Source organism: Macaca thibetana, chromosome 2, assembly GCF_024542745.1.
Source record: "Macaca thibetana thibetana isolate TM-01 chromosome 2, ASM2454274v1, whole genome shotgun sequence".
Classification (NCBI taxonomy): Eukaryota; Metazoa; Chordata; class Mammalia; order Primates; family Cercopithecidae; genus Macaca; species Macaca thibetana.
This window is the reverse complement of record NC_065579.1, coordinates 36,561,180-36,582,249: the sequence shown is the minus strand read 5'-3', so window position 1 is coordinate 36,582,249 and position 21,070 is coordinate 36,561,180. Positions and strand designations below refer to the sequence as shown.

The 21,070-nt window shown below is 51.2% G+C and overlaps 1 protein-coding gene across 1 annotated transcript in view; it reads left to right on the top strand.

Annotated features, from left to right (window-relative positions):
- SLCO2A1 (solute carrier organic anion transporter family member 2A1) overlaps nucleotides 1-21,064 on the top strand; it is a 97,249-nt gene extending 76,185 nt beyond the window's left edge. Inside the window, exons 5-14 of the mRNA XM_050779620.1 lie at nucleotides 42-140; nucleotides 2,159-2,295; nucleotides 4,500-4,578; nucleotides 5,124-5,288; nucleotides 6,375-6,564; nucleotides 8,540-8,705; nucleotides 11,054-11,217; nucleotides 15,307-15,371; nucleotides 17,910-18,033; nucleotides 18,929-21,064. Coding sequence (XP_050635577.1) covers nucleotides 42-140; nucleotides 2,159-2,295; nucleotides 4,500-4,578; nucleotides 5,124-5,288; nucleotides 6,375-6,564; nucleotides 8,540-8,705; nucleotides 11,054-11,217; nucleotides 15,307-15,371; nucleotides 17,910-18,033; nucleotides 18,929-19,046 — 1,307 coding nt within the window. The 3' untranslated portion in view covers nucleotides 19,047-21,064. The remainder of the gene's footprint in view (nucleotides 1-41; nucleotides 141-2,158; nucleotides 2,296-4,499; nucleotides 4,579-5,123; nucleotides 5,289-6,374; nucleotides 6,565-8,539; nucleotides 8,706-11,053; nucleotides 11,218-15,306; nucleotides 15,372-17,909; nucleotides 18,034-18,928) is intronic.
- The last annotated feature ends 6 nt before the right edge of the window (nucleotides 21,065-21,070 follow it).

Genomic DNA, 21,070 nt, shown 5'->3' with positions numbered 1-21,070 from the left:
TCCATTTCTCTCAGTCTCCTTCCCCTTACTTCCATTTCCAGCCATCTTATTTGCCATCTCTGTATTTGGACCGGCTTTCGGGTACCTGCTGGGCTCTGTCATGCTGCAGATCTACGTGGACTACGGCAGAGTCAACACAGGTGAGTGTGTGCAGAGGATACCCACTCCCATCCCCAGCTCAATAAAGCAGCCCCCGGCCCCCTCATTCAATCAGAACAGAGAATGAAGCTTCAGATCCAGATGTGCTCTGCCACGTCCTCATTCATCCCTGCAGTCCCTCAGACAGCTAGGAGCAGACAGTGTGTGCCTCCTCTCAGGGCCCACGCTGGCTACTGGGGGGAACAACCTGCTGAAGCAAACTCACTTTCTGTCCTTAAGAAGTTTGGAGACCTAGGGCAGGACCTCAGGTGTTGCCACCACAGTGCTCATGTTGGTGGTGGCATTAAAAATATTTCTATGGTTCTTTGATTCTAAGATATTGCTGGTTATTTTTTAAAAAAAGAAACGATTTAATAAGAGCTCTTTTGAGGAAAAAAGGAAACACCATATAAAATATACACATGGATGATGACTCACATCCAGAGGGTATAACATGGTGTTTGACTGTGTGGGTGCTGGGATGGGACTGCCTGGGTCTCAGCCTGGTTCCATCTCCTACTAGCCAAGTGATCTTAGGCAAGCGACTTTGTCTTTCTGTGCCTCAGCTGCCTCATCTATAAAATGGAGCTAATGATAGTAAAATAAAGTTGTAAAGATCAGAACAAGCCTGATGTATATTAAGAAGTCAACAGTATGAGTTTGTATTCTTCAACAAGTGGTATGGATGAGAAGATATAGTCCCTAGACACTGGCATAAGTTCTGCGATAACCATTCAGGGAGCCAGCCCCAGGATGAATCAAGCAAGGGCTTCCCGCCTTTGTGAGCATGTCCCACACTACCCAGTCTCCCACAAGACGGGGAAGGTCAGCACCATAACAGAGGGACAGGCAAAGTGCTGTAGAGTGGAGAGTGTGGTGAGTGTGTGGGTGGGATACGAAGTTCCAGCTCAGCTGGAGCCGTGGCTGAAAGGCAGGACTGAGCCAGACTCCAGGAAGAGCACCCACACCAGTGCCCTGCACACAGGTCAGGTCACAGATATCTGGCAGGTGCTAGTTGCAACCATGCTGCCAGAGCCTAGACTCCCATCCCTAGGACTGTCAGACCACAGTGCCATCTGCATGGTGTCATTTGGCTGTACTTCAAATGAAAGTGGAAAGCCAGGGGGGTGTCTTATATCTCAGAATCAAGCCATCTCTGTCCTTTTGCTGGCACTTCCCGAATTGGTTCCTGGCTCTTGGTTGTCCAAAGAGACCAGCTACTGAGCGCCCAGTCCACTCAGGGCAGTGCCCAGGGATGCTTGTCATGATTTGACTGAACCGTTCTGCCACCTTCTCCTTCCCTTTATGCCTGGATAGTTTCTTTACCCAGAGAAACACAATGGCAGACTTTTACACGTGTGCAAGAGAATTGCCAAGAGAAAGCTGCTCCTTTGGAAGCCAGGCAGCTCACACAGTTGATGGCTGTTTCTTTAGGCTTCTAAGGATTATGGGGCCTCCTTTGTTAGGGATCCATAAAGTTGGGAGGCAGTAGTTTAATGGTTAAGAGGGCAGGTTTGCGTATCAGGAAGACATAGGTTTGAAATTGACCAATGAAATGGCACATACTAGCCTTAACCTGAGGCAAGGGACTTAACCCCTTCTATCCTCAGTTTCTCGACTGGTGAGAAGTGGGCAGACTTGCTAGAAGAACCCAGTGGAAAACAGATGGAAAGCACGTGGTCTAGGGTCTGGCCCATGGTGTGCCCTTGTGAGTGAGAGTCAGCTCCCTTCTTCACTACTCCTACCACGGGCTGGGAGTTGAATAAGAAGGTGAAGGTACTGCTCCCTCCTGCCCAGGGATTTTCTGATGCTCTGCTTCATGTGCAGTGGCCCTGGTCCTCTGGGAAGATGAATAGCTGGGAGAGGGAATGCTGTTTTGACCAAGAATCTAGCTCATGGCTTGCCTCTTCTCCATCCTGGGAAGAAAATCAGTAAAACTCCCTCTGATCAGAGGTTTCTGTTTCCAGTAAGGTGAGATCACGCATTCAACAAACACTTGCACCCTTTGGTTTCTCTTCAGCTGCAGTTAACTTGGTCCCGGGCGACCCCCGATGGATTGGAGCCTGGTGGCTAGGCCTGCTTATTTCTTCAGTCTTCTTGGTTCTCACGTCTTTCCCCTTTTTTTTCTTCCCTCGAGTAATGCCCATAGGAGCAAAGGTAAGGTTCCAAGAGCCCATGACTCTACATATCGGAGTTTAAGAAAGGGATGTGGGGGTAGAAAATAAATAGAGCTAAAAAGCTACAGCATGTTAAGCAAATCCAGGGTGAAATCTAAACAAATTTCATGATGCAGGACTTCTCAGAGGCTTTGAGAGGTGAGGGTGTTGGTGAATTTCCAAAAGGTGGTATCTCCTCCATGTTCCCTTACCATGTCAGCATCTCGAGGGTCAGGAGACCTCCAGGAAACAGTTTGGGAAACACTGAGCTTATCTAAATTGAGCTAAAGAATTAAGAGCCAATAAAAGCCAAGTCTGCGACCTGGTATAGTCAACTTTTATATTTAATAGGGCCTGTCAATGTTTGAACCTGAAAAACTGAGGGATTTCTAGCATTGAAGAGTATGAGGGTGGCTGAGATTGGAGCATATTTTGAGCGGGGGACCTTCTGAGCATCTTCGTCATACCTACTGGGGAAAGGAATGAGGGCAGGATGAGAATGGAGAGCAAGGAAGAGAAGTCTGGGTAGGGGCTTGATGTCAAGCTGAAGGGTCTAAAGATTGTTCTAATTTCATGAAGTTCTGGAGCACTGCAGTGACTGGGTGGCTACTTGGGTGGCAATATGGCAGCTAGGTTGAGTTTAGAGGGTAGGGAAGGAATGGAGGCTGGAGATCTGAAGAGGCCAGTGCAGAGACCAGGTGAGAGATGGGGAATGCAGCAATGGTTGTCAGAGAGCTGGGACAGGGCAAGGATAAGGATAGACATTCCTAGGGTGGATGCCCAGAAGGGCTCAGCAGTGAGCTGGCTTGGAGGAGAAGAAGGAGCTAAAGTTTATGCCCAGGCTTCAAGCCTCAAAATAGAGCTCAATGTTTGACAATGAGGTATATAAAATCTAGGCCCAGCCGGGGGAAGAGGGGCAGGGATGGGAGGACCTCAGCTTGTCTTGGGGAAGAATTTCAGAGGTTGGCTGCACATCATGCAGGTGCTGGGGTCAGGCAGGGTTTGAATGCAGCTCTTCTACTTATAAACCAGCTGAGTTGGCCAGGTGTGTAACCTCACACTTTAGGAGGCCGAGGCAGGAGGATTGCTTGAGCCCAGGTTGAGATTGGTGGGTAGGGAAGGAATGAAGTTCAAGACCACCCTGGGCAACATAGCAAGACCCCATCTCTACAAAAAAAAATTTATTTTAAAAACTTAGCTGGGCATGGTGTTGAGTGCATGTAGTCCCACCTACTTGGGAGGCTGAGGTGGGAGAATCACTTGAGCCCAGGAGTTCAAGACTGCAGTGAGCTATGACTGCACCACTGCACACCAGCCTGGGTGACAGAGTGAGACCCTGCCTCTAAAAAAATAATTAAAAAAATTAAAAAGCAATAAACTAGCTGAGTCATCTTTGCCAAGTTTCTTTGTTCCTAAGCTTCCTCTTCTTTACAGTGCTCCAGCTAATTAGAGTAGCGATATGGGAAGGAGTTGTGAGGAATGAGACAAAGCATGTGAATACTGGGCACGGGCCCAGCAGGGAGTAAGCACTCAGTGAATGGGAGAGCCTATTCCTGGCAATGAGTTCCCGGCAGGATCCTAATGCTGTCAGAGCCCAGGGGCCTCACATCTGAAAGGTAGTTCAGAGCTGCAGGGCCTTAAGCTGGAGCTGACAAGGTCAGAAGAGGTACGAAGGTTCCCTGGGGTAGTATACCCAAGAAAGTGCAGGTAAAGGTTTAGGACAGAGCCTTGAGCAGCACTCACCTTTAGGCTCAGGAGGAAGCAAGAATCCCAGAGAGGAGATAGAGAGGGGGAGGAGGGTGGGACTGGAAACAGATGGCGTTCTAGACCAGAGTATCCCAGAAGCCAGTATCCCCTGGAATCTGAGCGTAGGGGAGAAGTGTAGCCATGACAGATGGGGGTGAGGAGTGGGGTCCAGGAAGACACCTTTGGCAACAGTCATGGGAAAGTTAGATATGAAATAATATGCCCACAGGTATCGTGGGAGGCATTGACATAGATGTGTTTTGTCGGCCAAAACACCGGGCTCACGGAAATGCAGGTGTTGTTTGCTTCAAGAGAGCATTCTCTGGATGCCCTCCCATGCACACACGCCTGGGGTGGCTCACCTCCACCCAGCCTTGAGCCTCTGAGGCCAGAGACTCCAGGGAAGGGTAGCTGCAGTGAGCCTGAGCCATGAACATTCACCCCTTTTATTGCCTTCAGAGGAATCCTGCCACAGCAGACGAAGCAAGGAAGTTGGAGGAGGCCAAGTCAAGAGGCTCCCTGGTGGATTTCATTAAACGTAACTGACCCTGCAGCCCTGGGTGGGCTGGCACAGTGCAAGGGAGAGGATAATGGCCAGGGGACCCCAGCCCCTGTGGTATTGTATGTGGTAAGGGGCAGTAGGAGCAGATGGCCTGTAACTGGCCCATCCCCTAGGTGTGCCTGCAGCCCAGGGGTTCTGCCAGGGATCCTGGTGACCACTGCTTTGCAGGGACCAGGAGACCCAAACTGCACTGGATCAGTCACGTGGCCACCCCGCGGTCTGGTCCCATGTTCTTCTCCCACTTCCCCTCTTGCCTTCTTGTGGGGTGGCAGGCATGTGAGGAGACTGTTTCCAGTGTTAGTCCTATTTCTATCTGCCTGCCACCTGGTTTCTTTTAGGCACTATGAGCATGTGGAGAGGGGGCTCGAGTGGCTGTATGCCCCTAGACTGGCCACAGAACATCCTGGTGCTCAGATTCTGCCCCTTCCTAGAAAAGAGAGTTCCTCAGAAGGAGGGGGCAGGAAGGGGTGCCCCATGCTGGCTGCCACAGAAGCCGGCTCTTGACGATGGTCTGTTCACAGAGTTTCCCCGCATCTTTCTGAGGCTCCTGATGAACCCACTCTTCGTGCTGGTGGTCCTGGCCCAGTGCACCTTCTCCTCCGTCATTGCTGGCCTCTCCACCTTCCTCAATAAGTTCCTGGAGAAGCAGTATGGCACCTCAGCGGCCTACGCCAACTTCCTCATTGGTGAGTCCAGAGGGTGCTGCAGGAGCCACAGGGCTTGCCTGGGCCAGGAGGCAGGCACTCCAGCCATCCATTCAGGGATGGGTGCAGGCCAGACCGGACACAGGCAGGGGCCAGAGGAGGACTGCCCAGGAGAAAGAATTTTAAGGACAGTTTTCCTGGTTGGCAATCTAGAAAGTTCTTGGCAGATTTCTGACTCCTATCCTTCCAGTCAGGAGTGGGTGGAGGCTGGGGGCTGCCTTCCTCCCTGTAAAGGGGCTGGAAGTCTGACAGCTTCCCAAAGGCCCTGACACCATCAGGGACAACACAGGAAAAGAGGGAAGGTTGAATTTGAGGTTAGACAAAATGCCTCCTGGGTTTTCTCTTCTTCTCCAGGGACCTGAATATATTTGCTTTGGTTAGAGAGTACATGGTTTAGTGATTCTCAACCGAGGCTGCACCAGAGGCTCCTCTGGAGAGCTTTACAAAACACAGATGCCCAGCCCTACCCCAGGCTAATGAAACCAGAATCTCTGGAGGTGGGGCCCAGCATTAGTATTTTTTCAACTGTGTTGAGAACTACAGATGTGGTCCCACCAAGTACCCTAGGAAATCACTGGGCTCAACTCACAGGTGAGTTTAACCATATGGAGTTGGCAAGGTGATCAGTGCATGAGATTTGAGGGTGACTCCTGTGTACCCCCTGGCTGGTCCTTGGCTGTGACTTTACCCCTCAGGCCTTCCATCTCTGACTGGTACATAGGGGTCACCACTCTCGTGTTGCTAACCTCATGTGGTCCCATGCAAAGAGGCCCCAAGGAATGAAAGGTGCTTAATAAATGCATATTCAACCCACATCTCTTAAGCTACAAGAACCCCACTTCTATATTCTTTGTATAGGCAAGGCAATCCTGTCTCAAGATATTTCTCTAGGTGTGCCTGGCAAGCAGTAGATGCTCAATTAATGTCAGCTATTTATATTACAATTTAACATACCAACTGTTCCTTCCTGAAACCATGCTTCCTTCTCAGTGATCCGGCTCACTATTTGTAGCCCACATGCAGTCCCAGGCCTGTGCACCTGGATCACCTGCTTCTTTTCACTTACAGGTGCTGTGAACCTACCTGCTGCAGCCTTGGGGATGCTGTTTGGAGGAATCCTCATGAAGCGCTTTGTTTTCTCTCTGCAAACCATTCCCCGCGTAGCTACCACCATCATCACCATCTCCATGATCCTTTGTGTTCCTCTGTTCTTCATGGGATGCTCCACCCCAACTGTGGCCGAAGTCTACCCCCCTAGGTAATGGGAATAAGGGGCACAGAGATCCCCTTTGCTAAGGCCAGGGCCTAGATCTGGCTGTTATACATCTTCCTTCCTGCTTCCTCAACTCTCTTCTCTGCTGTACACATTTTTTTTTTTTTTTAGACAGATTCTGGTCTTGCTCCATCACCCAGACTGGAGTGCAGTGGCGTGATCACTGCAAACTCCACCTCCCAGGTTCAAGTGTTTCTCCCAGGTTCAAGCAGTTCTCATGCCTCAGCCTCTCAAGTAGCTGGCCTTACAAGTGTGTACCACCACACCCGGCTAATGTTTGTATTTTTAGTTGAGGTGGGGTTTCACCATGTTGGCCAGGCTGGTCATAAACTCCTGACCTCAAGTGATCTGCCTGCCACAGCCTCCCAAAGTGCTGAAATTATAGGCGTGAGCCACCCCGCCCGGCCCACTTTTGATCTGATCTCTCACGTGGCAACTTAGAAAATCAGGTCTTGAATGGTATGCTCCATTATGAGAAGAGATCAAAGGCTCTTACTGGGCCACCAGCAATCAGGGTTAGAGTTCTGTTTTCTTAAGAAGCACCAAAAACTAATTTGTTTGATTTCAGGATGAATTTGTAGGGCTGTGAGCCACAGGAACCAGGAAATAAGCTATGTTTAGCATCAGCTCTGTGCTGGCTAGAATTTCAGTTTCATTGAGCTGCTGAAGAGAGATGAAAGGAGACTTGAAAAGATCTGGAGAATAATAATGAGAGTGATGGCAGACTTGAAAACTTAGGGCAGGTGAGGAGGAGGGCAGGTAAAGTCTGCCTGTGGGTTTGCAGACAGCGATATGGGTCACAGTGTTAACTTGGGCTTTATGTTCAGGAAGAGCTTCAGAGCCCTGTGAGGGGGACGAAGCCAAGCAAGGGGCATTTTATTATTATTTTTCCCGGGTGCCACCTGTCAACAAGCTTTTTTTTAGACTTTGCCTAATAAAGTTGCAACATTTGGAGATGCTGTACCTTTTAGCCCTGGTATTTTCTCTATTTTTTTTTCTTTGAAATGACCTCCTCTGTCTTTGGTGGGTGAAGGAGAGAAGGGGTTTGAGGGAAGGGAGGGTTGCTTGGGGTAGGGAGCTCACCCCTGGTCTGTACGGCACTTCTGCAGGCTGACTGTGGACTGAGAAAAGTCGAGAAGCCTTTGGGCCTTTTGGCAGCGTCCACTGGGAGTTTAGCACACGGCTTTGTCCTCAGACAGGCCTGGACTCTATGCCAGTGCTCCTTACTAGTTGGGGGAGTTACTTACCTTCTCTAAGCTTTGGTTTTCTAATCCACAGAAGGCGAGTAATTCACTGTAGACTCATTGTGATGATTATGCATGTGCCCCCGGGCACAGCGTCTGGCACATGAGATGAACTCTCATTTGTACAGTTATACTAGTGAAATATCTGGACAGTGGTTTGTCAGCCCCTTTCCCAACCCTCCCTGAAGAAGGTCATGAATGTCAGATACCGGGGAACAGTGAGATCAACCAGTGAAAGCTCTGGTTGAAGCTCAAGGGGATACAGTAACCTAGGCAAGGTCTACATTAAGCCAGGAGACAGAGAGCTAACTAAATCCTGGATTGCCTCAGTGGTCCCAGCCACTGTTTTTCAGGCTGAAGAAGAGGGAAGGCAAATATTGTCTGTGACCTGCCCACTGCAGCTGCCCTTTCTGGTTGGTTGGTTGTCTTGACCCCTACTGTGGCAGGGGATTCACCACTCAGGCCTTCCCAGCGCATAATTAGTGGATTTGGGCTCCTAGTGGCAGAAGAAATGGAGAGATGCCGTGACCACTAAACAGTGGCAAATTCACTGTTGGCTCCACCAGGCATAATCCACATCCCAGGGTGGCACTGGCCCAAAATAAATAAAGATGCACAGACACACTCATCAGGCCAGGAACTCACACTGGGCTGGAGGGTAGGGTTTTTCTTTGGTCTTGCTTTGTTTGACTCCCCATTTCCTCTTTTGCTGGCAGCACATCAAGTTCTATACATCCGCAGCCTCCTGCCTGCCGCAGGGACTGCTCGTGCCCAGATTCTATCTTCCACCCGGTCTGTGGGGACAATGGAATTGAGTACCTCTCCCCTTGCCACGCTGGCTGCAGAAACATCAACATGAGCTCTGCAACCTCCAAGCAATTGGTAAGGGCAGCCAGGGTCCAGAGGCAAGAGGAGCCCCACAGGATCTTGGAGCTCAGTGCATGCCCTCAAAGACTGTTTCTCGGCTCCAGGATAGGCGGGGCTCCACACACACACTCATTACCAGCATCCTGGCCTCCTCTGAGCCACATCCAGCCTCTCTCTACCTCCCTACCCCTGAGGTCATGACCAGATGCCGACAGCCCACAGTCAATTAAAGACTGGCCGACATCCAACAAATTCACATTCTTGAGGCCTAACTGCTCAGAGCAGAAACCAGTCAAAGCACTCCTTCAGCTGAGGCCTTGGAGCCCCATCCTGAAGGATCCTCACGGGCATCTCTGGGTCCTGCAGGCTGGCCGTGGCCCAGATAAATTGAGGGCATTAGCCTTCTGTGACATGGACCTGGAAGGGTAGAGCCAGAAGCAGTAGCTGAGGGCATTTGGTTCAACCCCTCAACTCCCAGGTGTGGCCACATGGCTGGCCTGAAGTCATGCAGCTATTTCGGGCTGACCTGGGACTTGAACGCAGGGCTCTGCCTCAGTTTGGGGCACTTCTATTCAAAGCCATTTATCTTCTGGCCACCAGCCTTCCACTTGGGCAGCCTCCATTCACTGGACTCGCTTGGCAAAGTTCAGTCCATTTTTCTGTGGCTCCACCCCTCCTAGGATCAGCCAGCAGCAAACTGACTTGAGTCATTTGTTTAGTTATTCAATAAACAGAACACTGGGCACAGCCGTGAGTGCTGAGGATGTGATAGTGAACCCATCAGACAAGGTCCCTGTTCTCATGGAGTGTGCATTCTATCAAATAAACACACAGGGTAATTCTAGAAAGTAACCCATGCCATGGAAGGACTTAATAGGATGGAGAGTTCCCAGGGGCCTCCCGGAGGGGGTGACATTAGAACTGAACAATCAGAACAGAATTCTATGCACACCAGGAGCAGCATTCCAGCTAAAGGGAGCAGCAAGTACAAGTCCCATGGGCATGAATGTATTGGGCACGCTGTAGGAAAGAAGAGAAAAGGCCAGGCTTGGTGCTGCAGGAGGAGTGTCACGCCCAGCTGGCCAGGGAGCAGGCAGGAGCCAGAGCCAGGCGGGCCAGGCTTAGGAACTGCTGAGCAATGAGAAGACTGTGCAGTTAACGTAAGCTAGGAACATGCCTTATTCCCTTAAGCCTGTATGGAGGAGATGGGCAAGGCTAGTGCCTAGTTACCAACCTCCTCTGAAAGGACAGGGCAAGGCTGCTGCCACTGCCACCTCCGTGGGCAAAGGAGCGTGGCTCCCAGGCAGAGGAAGGACAAAGAACTTGGACAAGATGCTCTTTGAGTTGCCTTCCAGTTGTGTTGGCTTCTGTGGTTTTCTTATCTTTGTTAAGTTACCTCTGAGTCACCTACTTCCAGAAATAATCTTGGCAAGTTTCCCATAACAGCATACGTACCTCAAGACAAAAATCCATTAGCAAAATATCAAGAAAAAAAGCAGTAAATTATAAAGAAAAAAGTCTCTATTTAAAAAATCTAGACTGAAGAGAGTAATAGCCATATTGTATATAACTAACTTTGGAGTTTCCTAGGGGCCAAGTGAAGAGGGTGCATAGTTACCACTGTTGGCAGAAGGAAACATACTAGTCCATTAGTTCCAATATTAGTCCTGTAACTGCTTGGACACTGAAATTGTCACAGGCTGGGCCATCTGACAAGGGCAGCGAAGGAAGGTGAAGACCACCAGACAAGGGCAGTGGCCACTAAAGTGAGTTGGACAATAGTATTGAGCCATATGGACTTGCAGACTTGAGACAGGGGCCTCCTCAGGAGTCCCTTCTAGGCAGAAGGAGTTTCTTTCAGGCAGGGAGCTCCAGCAAAGGCCTGACAGCATCAGAACTCAGGGAATTCCACTGTGTTCCCGTTGCCCTCCTACTGGTTATGCCTCCCTCTGCAATAAACACACAAACAGCAAAAACAACAATCTGCAAAACCGCCACTGCTGGGCACAGGAGGCCTGGCCCAAAGGAGAGCCCTCCTGGGCCCCTGGCTCCAAGCTGGGGGTGGGGGGCCTAGCCTGGCAGTGTTCCCGGGGAATCCAGAGGCAGATGTGACTTCTGGAGGAGCCCAGCCCATCCCAGAAGATGGTTTCTGTTGCCCAAACAGTGACAGAGGTGGGACCCCTGGGCCAGCTTGAAATCCTCACTTGGCCTCCTCAGCCTCACCCAGCTTCCCTGGGAACCAGATCCAGAGAACACAAGGGTTGAAAGCTAAGTCTCCAGGAAGAGCTGGTGCAGACCTCTGAAGTGTGTGAAAGTGAAATAATCACAAAGTTTCCCCTTTTCCCCTCCCCTTCTTCTTCAAGATCTATTTGAACTGCAGCTGTGTGACTGGGGGATCCGCTTCAGCAAAGACAGGCTCGTGCCCTGTCCCCTGTGCCCACTTCCTGCTCCCGGCCATCTTCCTCATCTCCTTCGTGTCCCTGATAGCCTGCATCTCCCACAACCCCCTCTACATGATGGTTCTGCGGTGAGTGGCAAACCTCTGGGGGTCTGGGGCGTGGCTTCTCCTTCCCCACAACTCCCTTTGACTTTGCGCCTAGTTGCCTATTTCTCATTTCTCCCCCCTTTCCTCGCCCTCAGAGTCCTTTGAATGACAAGTGCAATGTTCTTTTGCTGAGGGGAAATAATAATAATGGCAACAGTGCTGGGAGCCCTGCCCTGGGAGGCGCTGTGCTGAGCTCCTCATTGCAGGGCCTCATTCAGTCCCACAGCGTCCGTGTGACACAGGCCCTGTTGGGGCCTCCACTCTGAACATTGGAGGTTAAATCACAAGCCTAGGCTGGGCGCGGTGGCTCATGCCTGTAACCTCAGCACTTTGGGAGGCCGAGGCAGGCGGATCATCTGAGGTCAGGAGTTCAAGACCAGCCTGGCCAACATGGTAAAACCCCATCTCTACTAAAAATACAAAAATTAGCTGGGTGTGGTGGCCGGTGCCTGTAATCCCAGCTTCTTGGGAGGCTGAGGCAGAAGAATCACTTGAACCTGGGAGGCAGAGGTTGCGGTGAGCCAAGATTATGCCACTGCACTCCAGCCTGTGTGACAGAGTGAGCCTCCGTCTCAAAAAATAATAATAATTTTTAAAAAAATCACTAGTGTAGTATGGCAGAGTCAGTGAATGGCTGAGCCACTTGTTGAAGCCAGGCTGCCTGGCTCCACACCTTGGAAACTCCTGTAGGTTTGCTTATTTTTAAATTCTAAAAGAAATGAGAAGAGCAAAGAGAATTTAGTTGGATGCATAAAAGCAAGGCAGGAAAATGTGGAAAGTTTCAGAGTCAGAGTGAGGGCTATGGAAAAGGATGAAAATGAGAAAATCCCGGTATGATTGGCTCCAGGACCAAGTCCTCAGGTCAGGAAGGGAGTGGCTGGCCAGAGCTGGAGGGGAGGAGCAGGGCGTCCCGTTACAGCTGGCAGCTGGCAATGAATGCCTCTGAGCTTTTCACTGGGAATGACCTGCTCTTCACCTCACTGGCTGCAAGGAGAAAACAACACTTGTACCAAATTCACCTAACCCACCCCTGCTTCCCTCCCTCCTGTCCTCACTCACCTCGCAAGTAGAGAGGGCAAAAACATAGGATTTGGACTCCCGGTGCCAGGATCAAAGTCCCTGCTCTGCCACATACTGGCTGTGTTAGGGTGTTGCCTAGCCTCATTGAGCCTCAGTCTCCTCATTCATGAAATGATGATAATGATATCGACCTCAAAGGGTTGGTGTCAGGATTACATGGTAAATTGCTTTGCAAATATAAGGTGTTCTATATATTGGTTAATTATCACTATTAATCAAATAACAATAATAATAATAATTAACAGCCAGCTAGGTGTCTATGACCTATTTTCCCCAGAAGGCTCAGAGAAAAGAAAGGAGCAGATGCAGCCACTTGTTGGGATCTGGGATTTTACCGTATTTATAAGTGAGCTATCAAGTTAGCTTGAAAGCTATCAAATCAAATACTATTTCAAGGATGCTGGCAGAAGATGTGAGACTCCTGGGTCAAAGACAAAATACTTTATGACAGCACAGAAAGCACAAAACTTAGGGTGTGTCAGTTGTCCTTGCCCCCCAAATCCTACAGGGGTGACACAGAGAGGCCCAGGTGCACACTTTGTAAGAACACTGAGCATAGAAGTGCCGCCACTTCTACGGTGACCAGTGAGCAATGCTGCTCCTGGTCTTGGAGGAAACGTTAACTCATGCCTCAAGGTTGCTCATTGCAACTACAACTCTGAGAAACGGTGCAGGAAAACAGCAGTCAGGACCTTGCATTTTGAGCTTATTCAGCAAGAAGGTGCAAGGATGCTTGGATCCCACAGCGTGCTGCCTTCCCTGACACCACAGTCACTCCCTTCTCTGCTGCTCCCCATCCTGCACATTCAAAGCACTGACACCTTCACCAGAGACTCTTCAGCAGGCTTCCCTTCTTGCACCTTGGGTCAGATGGACCACAGTGGACCCTCTAGCCCTGACATAAAACTACACAAGGCCATGATGAGGAGATGGGACAGGGTAAGAAAATCTCCCTGGCAAGTCCCTGTGCAGCAGGGAAAAGGGCAATCCCTGTCAAATCTCCTCCCAGAGGACTCCTGTCAAATCCCAGGGACGAGGAAGTCAGGAAGAACAGAGCATCATTTCAACCACAAGATGGGCTTCTCTAGAAAAAGCTCTCCTTTCTAGGTCGAGTAGGGGTAGGAGGTGGAGAGGAGGCCCCCGGATCCCACAACGATTTAAAGATAAATCCCACTGGGAAACATGACAGAATTGATGCTATTTAGTGTGAAGAAGGAGAGGTTTAAAGATGACTTCATAGGCCGGGTGTGGTGGCTCACACCTGTAATCCCAGCGCTTTGGGAGGCCGAGGTGGGTGGACCACTTGAGGTCAGGTGTTGAAGACCAGCCTGGGCAACATGGCAAAACCTTGTCTCTACTAAAAATACAAAAGCTAGCCGGGCGTGGTGGCAGGCGCCTGTAGTCCCAGCTACTCGGGAGGCTGAGGCAGGAGAATTGCTTGAACCTGAGAAGCAGAGGTTGCAGTGAGCTAAGACTGAGCCACTGCACTCCAGTCTGGGTGACAGAATGAGACTCTGTCTCAGAAGAAAAAAAATGACTTTGTAGGTGACCCAAGCATTATTTGTATGAGCCCTGGCCCCCATTTAGCCATGGGAACACAAGCTGGAAGTGAAGGCTAGCTGAAAATGTGGAAGGAGAAAGAGAGGTCAGAAAGCCAGCTTTCATTCAGGGCCACATGGGACAGAGACTAGAAGGGGCCCAGGACCTCAATCAAAAGCCAAATTGGGGTGGCCAAGTCCCATTTCATTGAGAATGAGTGGGCCCAGGGCAAGGGCCAAGACAAGGCAGGCATCTATTATGAACTGGACCACTGGAGGGATCTGTAGGCACAACAGGATTTGAGACACTTTATACTGGGGGGCCCCAAGGGGTGCCTCTTCCCCTGCCCCAGTGAGTATTTCTCTCACCGGACCATCCCTCAGGGGCTGGGCAAAGGTCACTTTCCAGTTTGCTAGTGGAACTGTGATGGTGGTGGTGAAACAAACCATAGGTAGAGGCCTGGGGATTACTTCTGAGCTCCCTTCCTCACTGTCCCCTAGTACTGAAAGCTCTTCCCAACAAGCACTCACTGGGAGTGTGTGTGCCCAGAGCACAGAGAGTCCTGGAGTAAAGTCACTCATCAGGTGCCTCTGCTGCCCAGCTGCTGGCTCCCCACCTTGTGTGGGGGTGTCCTCTCCCTCTCTCCACTCCCCAGCTGGGACAGCAGGGCTGTCTCCCGCTCTCTCTGAATCTCCTTCCTTAGCCAAACACATTTTCCTCTCTTGAAGGAAGATGATTAGGGGCAGGACCAGCTACCTAATTTGTAGGACCTATTACAAATGAAAATGTAAAGCCCCTGGCTCAAAAATCAAGAATTTCCAGACAGCTGCAGCAGAGCATTAAGCCAAACATGGGACCTTTCTGAGGGCGGAGTTGTATGCACACACCCAGAGCTAGCCCCGGGGTAGGGAATTCTTTTAGCTGTGCACAGAAGCCTGCAGCCCAAGGGCTCTAATTACTTTGCAGCAGGGCTGTCTTTTACTGGTATAAGACATTCTGTGGGAGTTGTTCAGACCTGCTGCTATCAACACACCCACAGCATCCTTCTCTCCACTCCTAGCCTCTACTGCCCTCTGCTTCTTGAAGGGGGCTCTGGGCAGCCCTGAAAATCACACAGACCAGTGGTTTTCAGTGGTACATCAGAATCTCCTCGAGGTAAAATACAGATTGCTGGGCCCCATCCCCAGACTCTCTGACTCAGTAAGTCCGGGGTGGGCCTCAAAATCTGCATATCTAACAAGCTCCCAGGGGATGCTGATGATCCAAGGACCACGCTTTGAGACCACTGATGTAAAGAACTAGAGCATTCAGCCCAGGTGAACCCAATCACCAGAGGGCTTGTCAGGCCGCATGAGGGTTGGTTCTGACCTGCTCTGAGGCTGGCTGTCCCTTACCCAAGGGATCGTGCAGCCCTGAATCCTCCCACTGCTGATTTGCTGTCTGTCTTTTCAGTGTGGTGAACCAGGAGGAAAAGTCATTTGCCATCGGGGTGCAGTTCTTGTTGATGCGCTTGCTGGGTAAGTGTCTAAGACCCCTCTTCCCAAAAGTGGCCGCAGGCGATGGGGCATCCGAGGGCTATGGGTGCAAGGTAGCGATGGAGGAAGCACCATCTCATCTCCATGGCAAAGAGAAGCTGTGCATAATCAACAGCAGATGCCAAAATCCATGTGGATGGTTTCCCAGATTGCTTGAGGTTAGGAAAGACTCCATCTATGGCATTCATTCCTAACTAAGTTATGTAAGAAAAATTAAAAGTGAACACAGCTGAGAATACCTAATAGAGTGTTAAAGGCAGGTATTTTTAAATCTTTCTCCCAAAACTCACTGTAGGAACAAAACTTTGCATTCCTGCCAAGTCAGAGCAGCGGCTGAGCCCAGCCCCGGCTTCCTTTCCATTTACAAAATTCACTCCTCCTAAAACTATTCAGCCAAAGTTTCTTCCACGTGGGGCCCTCTGCTGGTGAGTCCTGCCTGCCCTCAAGCAGTCCAGAGCCCACCAGAGGAATGGCGCTGTGCACAAGTGATCAACAGTGCCCTGCGGGAGGGCGAGCTGCTTGAGGCAGCAGGGGTGCTCAAGCTGCCTCAAGCAGGGGTGCCTGGGCGGAGGGCTGGGGGCACAATGCAGGCCCGTTCCTGGACTGCTCACACTGGCTGTTCCTTCTTGACACATCCGTACACTAGATTTAACACAAGGCAGTAATAGAGGGATCCTTGTAATGTCAGGCACACAGAAGTAAAGGGACCTAATTGAACTGAGGATGTATTAATTAAGGGTGCAAACTACAGAAGGGAATGTGGAGACTCCAGCAAGAGGAACTTCAGTTACTATAAGGTGTCATTTCTGACCATAAATGCTGAAATGATGTATAGCCCACTGTGCCTCAGTCAACACCGCACCCTGCGGTGAGAGCAGCAGCTTCCATCCCCATTTTGAGATGTGTTGGTGATGTTCCTACTGGGGCCAGGTGAGCAGGAGCCCTTGCTGGGCCCAATCCAACCCCAGGTTGGGAGAAGTGTTTGGATGATGGGAATGAACCAGCTTTTTCAGTGGGATTTCTTGTTCCTCTAGTCCCTGCAGAGCCTCTTTAGACCCTGCTCTTGCTGCCTGCATTATAAACAGAGGAAGCAGGGGGGGCAGGATCTACCTGTCCTCCCAGCAGAGGCTCTGTTGTCATCAGAGCTCCTTATTTTCATTTATAACTTAACTTTCTCTAAAACTTCTGCTGGGAAGGAGACCTCACATTCCTCTCAGCCCATCCAGCAACTAGGACAGGCTCTAAAGAGCCCTTTCCTGCTTCCTCCAGCAACCACGAAAATGGCCTTGAAAACAAGGACTCTCTCGACTCTATCGCACTGCTCGAAGCACTTGCTGCTTTTGTTTTTCCATTTGAGCTCAGATAACTCAATGTGGGACCACAGTGAGAAAACCCAGGCCTGGAGGGGTTCCATGTATCACCCAAGAACACAATCCACTCTTGGGTAGATAAAAGGACTTCCTATTACAGGTTTTTAATTACCCATTGGGATTGGGTCGACAATGTTTCTGGACTTTGTTTCTATGCAGGGAAGTGTCATATGTCACTCTGCCTGGCCAGTTTTCATCCCTCTGTTTACCTGGAGACTTGGGAGTGAGCAGGATTTGAGTGGAGAGGCTTCTTCTTGTAGTTTCCCACTTGTGGGCAGCGCCACAAGTGGAATATTGTCTGTCTTTCTTCTGGAAGCAGTTGCTCACAGGGCCCTAAACAAAGTCTGGGAGGTTATTCTCAGCACCCTGGTTCTGAGAATGGGATGGGCCAGCCTTGGTGTAAATCCTGGACAAGTCCCTCCCCAGTCCAGTAACTGCCTAGAGCTGTAGCTAGTGGTACACTACCCACGCATAGTGTAGGCGTCCAGAATATTTCACAGCCAGGAAGGCACAGCCCCTGCCGAGCCAAATCTTAGCACTCAGCTGCTGGGAAGTTCGGGGGCCCGGAGAAGAAGCTCTGAGAAGCCAGGTATTGGGAGGTCTGCATAGGGGTATTGTCTAATCCAATAGGGCAGCTTGGTGTGGTGGAAGTGCATGGGATTCGAACCTCCATAAACCAGGGTTCAAAGTCCTGCCTTGACTTCTCTTGGCTATGTTACAGTGTCCCAGCCAAGAACCCCTTCCTCTTCACTAAAAAGTGGGCACCCACACCTCAGGGCCAGTGTGAGGACCTGAGAAGTCGATGCCTGGAGAGCCTCCTGCCACACAGTGGAGGCCCATGTAGCTCCACTCTGAGCTGACCTCAGGAGAACTATGTTGGATGTCTGAGCTGGCATCAAGGTGATCCCTGTGACTTACTCTGCCTTGAAACAATGGCCCAGGTCCCTTTTCTCTTCTAAGCCTTCTGGTGAAAGAGAAATTCAGGCTTCACTGAAAGCTATTCTGCTTTCCAGAGTCACTGTGAGTCCTATGGGTGCAGCAGAGCCATTCTCATATATGTGAACCGTGCAGGGGACTTGGCTCCCACACCCCTGCTGGGCACCTCTGCCTGCAGTTCCATCTGACCAGGGCTTTCCGAACCCTCTTCCAGCCTGGCTGCCATCTCCAGCCCTCTATGGCCTCACCATTGACCACTCCTGCATCCGGTGGAACTCGCTGTGCTTGGGGAGGCGAGGGGCCTGCGCCTACTATGACAACGATGCTCTCCGAGACAGGTGAGGGCCCAACACGCATGTGTGTCCCGGAGCCAGGCCCTGGGCTTGAGATGACAGTAGTCATATGCCCGGTGGCTACTGTGGGGGCTGTCAGGCTTCCGAAGAAGAGAACATGAAGGGCCAGCTCTGCGGCCCTGCCATGGACAGGGAGCAGGGGCTACTATAACAGGCTTTTCAGGGCTCACAGGGAGATGTCCAGGGACTTCCATGACCTGAAAGCGTTTGGAAGGGGCAGCAGCAGAAAGAAAGGGTGGGGATGGCTGCAGCCCAAGGAAGAGGCCATGGCTGTGGAACAATGGGGGCAGCCTCCTGCTGCTCAGAGACAGAGGGGCCATATCATGGCTCCTGGCAGAGGTCCAGGGCAGGCGGACCAACTTGCCTCAATGGGCCATGCCCAGCTGCAGCGCCATTGGGTTCTGCACCCCTTCCAGCCACCTCACCTGCTGCCATTGTCATATGGCCCAGAAACCACAGGAAGGTGGGCTTCAGGGGACTGGGCAGGGGCTGGAAATGGTATGGGAGTGGCAGAGAAAGCCGCAAAAGGGACAGGTCAAGAGGGCAATGAGAAGAGGCCCCTCTCCTTCTGGCTCTGCTTGGTTGACAGGACCCTCCAGGGCTGACTGGGGCAGCTGGGTCACCTCTGGTCCTCTGGAAAGAGCCGGTGGAGGGATGATGAGCCCCGGATTAGGAGTCCCATGCCTACTCCCTGCCTGCTTCCCTGCAGCTTTGTTCCCTTTTGGGTCAAAGAAATGAGGAAAGTGATCCACACCTGGATGGTGCCCACACCCTTCGTGGGCCAGCATGGGAATGACGTGGCTCTTCCCGGTGGTCCTGGCCCTGGGATGTGGGCTGCAGAGCCCCCTCCCTCACCAGTCCTGCCTCCTCTTGCCCACAGGTACCTGGGCCTGCAGATGGGCTACAAGGCGCTGGGCATGCTGCTGCTTTGCTTCATCAGCTGGAGGGTGAAGAAGAACAAGGAGTACAATGTGCAGAAGGCGGCAGGCCTCATCTGACCCCCGCCTGGGCCACTGCCCTGCTCCAGAGAGCGGACCGTGCCTCTTCCACACCTGCCTATATTCACTAATGTTAACACGTCATTTCCTTTTTGTATTTTTAAACAAGAAAGAAAACCCCAGTCCTCATTTGCCTTCCCTACCTCCTCCTCCCAGAGTCCTCCCCACAGTTCCTAAGGGCCACTGTGCACCTGGGCTGCATGGGCCAGAGTTGGGGGGCTGAGTCTTCCCTGGCCCCTTGGAAGGGGCCTCCAGATGCCCAGGCTCACTTCAGTGCTGAGTTCTTCATCGAGGATGCCCACTGAGACAGCCAGGCCCCTCACCAGCCCTGGGGCGAATCCTAAACAGAGAGAGAAAAGGGTATCTGCCCTTCTTGCCAGGCAGCTCCACGCTCCCGTTGACTGCCCACACCCTGCAGAGTGGCAGGGGTGAGAGGAAGAAGGAAGTGGCTGAGTTATTAATAGCCAGAGCCACTGGGAGACTGGGGAGCCTGGCTGTAGCCCCCTTTGCACCTGGGTTTGGCATCAGCACAGACTATGGGAGGGGCTGGCTCCCTCCCCCTCAGATCGTCACTTCCTATACCTAGAGGCCATTCTGGATGCTGCCATGTTGGGAAGTACAGGCTCTGCCCATTACCTGCACACAGGCACCAGAGCGGGGACTGAGAAACTCCAAGGATGGGTCATCTAAGTGCTGTCCATATGAACCTTGGACTTTCTGTCCTTAGAGCCTCACATTTTATCCCTGTCTTTCTGGGGCACATTTCAAACTGAGAAAGCTACAGCATAGTGAAGACCCAAGGAAGGCCTATGAAATGGTCCTGATGCCCAACCTCCCACCCCTTCAATGTGGGGATGCGACCCCTTCATCTCAGAGTAATGGGAAGAACTCCCACATCTCCCTGGCAGCAGATGAGGTGGCTTCACATGCTCTTCCCTGTCTGGACTTCAGCCCGTATTCCGAGGAGTAGAGAGGCAGAAGAGATGTCAGCAAAGCAAGTGACGAAGCAGAGTGGATGTCCACTGCCACCAAGCTGGAGGGCAAGCTGCGGCCCACAAAACAGAGCCAGTCAAGGGTGGCTTTCCTGGTTTCAGATGTGCTCACACCATCACCATTTTCTCAGCCTCTTCTCGCTGCCTCCAGAGAGGTGGGTGCCTGGGCTGACAGACACCACTGCTATGTGATAGAGGTTGAGAGACAGAAGCCAACAAAGGAGGCCATTCATCAACAAATATATTTATCGGAGACCGACTATGTGCAAAGCAGCGCTAATACAGGGTTCCCCAAGGAGCTTCCCTGAGCTTTTACCTCACCTCCCTCCATTTACATTAGGGCCTCCTCCCAGGGTGTGCTCGGTGGCAGTGTGGGACTGGGGGCATGGGAGTTGGTGAGAGCAGGAGGAGAGGTGGGGACAGCAAGCAGCCACAGATTGGCATGAAGGATCCTGACCTCACTATCCATGCCATCCATGGCCCCCAGACTGACTCTGCACCTGGCCCTTTGCCAGACAGCTCTGTCTCACCGTGACCTCTGGAACAACTGGGCATGGGTCATGGCCATACATGACCCTTAAGTGCCACTATTCTTGGAAGACCCCCTCCAGAAGCATACTAGAAGCCACCTCTGGAAAGGCCTCATATGGTGATATGCCAAAACATTCATGTCAGTGTCCAAACAATATCCAATGCCATGAGACTGACGTCTTTGTGGAAACCACTGTTACAGACAGGCTTATTTCCAAAGCCACCTCATTTCCAAACATCTCACTCAGGAAGGGAGGCTCAATATAACCTCAGGGGCCAGTTTTAGCATTTGAAATGGTTCTGCTTGGAAAATGATTCCCTGCAACTAACCCTGGTCTTTCCCACAGCAATCTAACCAAATTTGGAAGGCACTGCCTTCAGCTGAGTTTATGAACAATGAATGCCAACCTTCAGGTTCTAGAAGATTATGGTTGCCCTCCCAAACCTTTATTCTATTATGATATTACTATTAAAATATTCTAATTTTGCTATTGAGGTAAC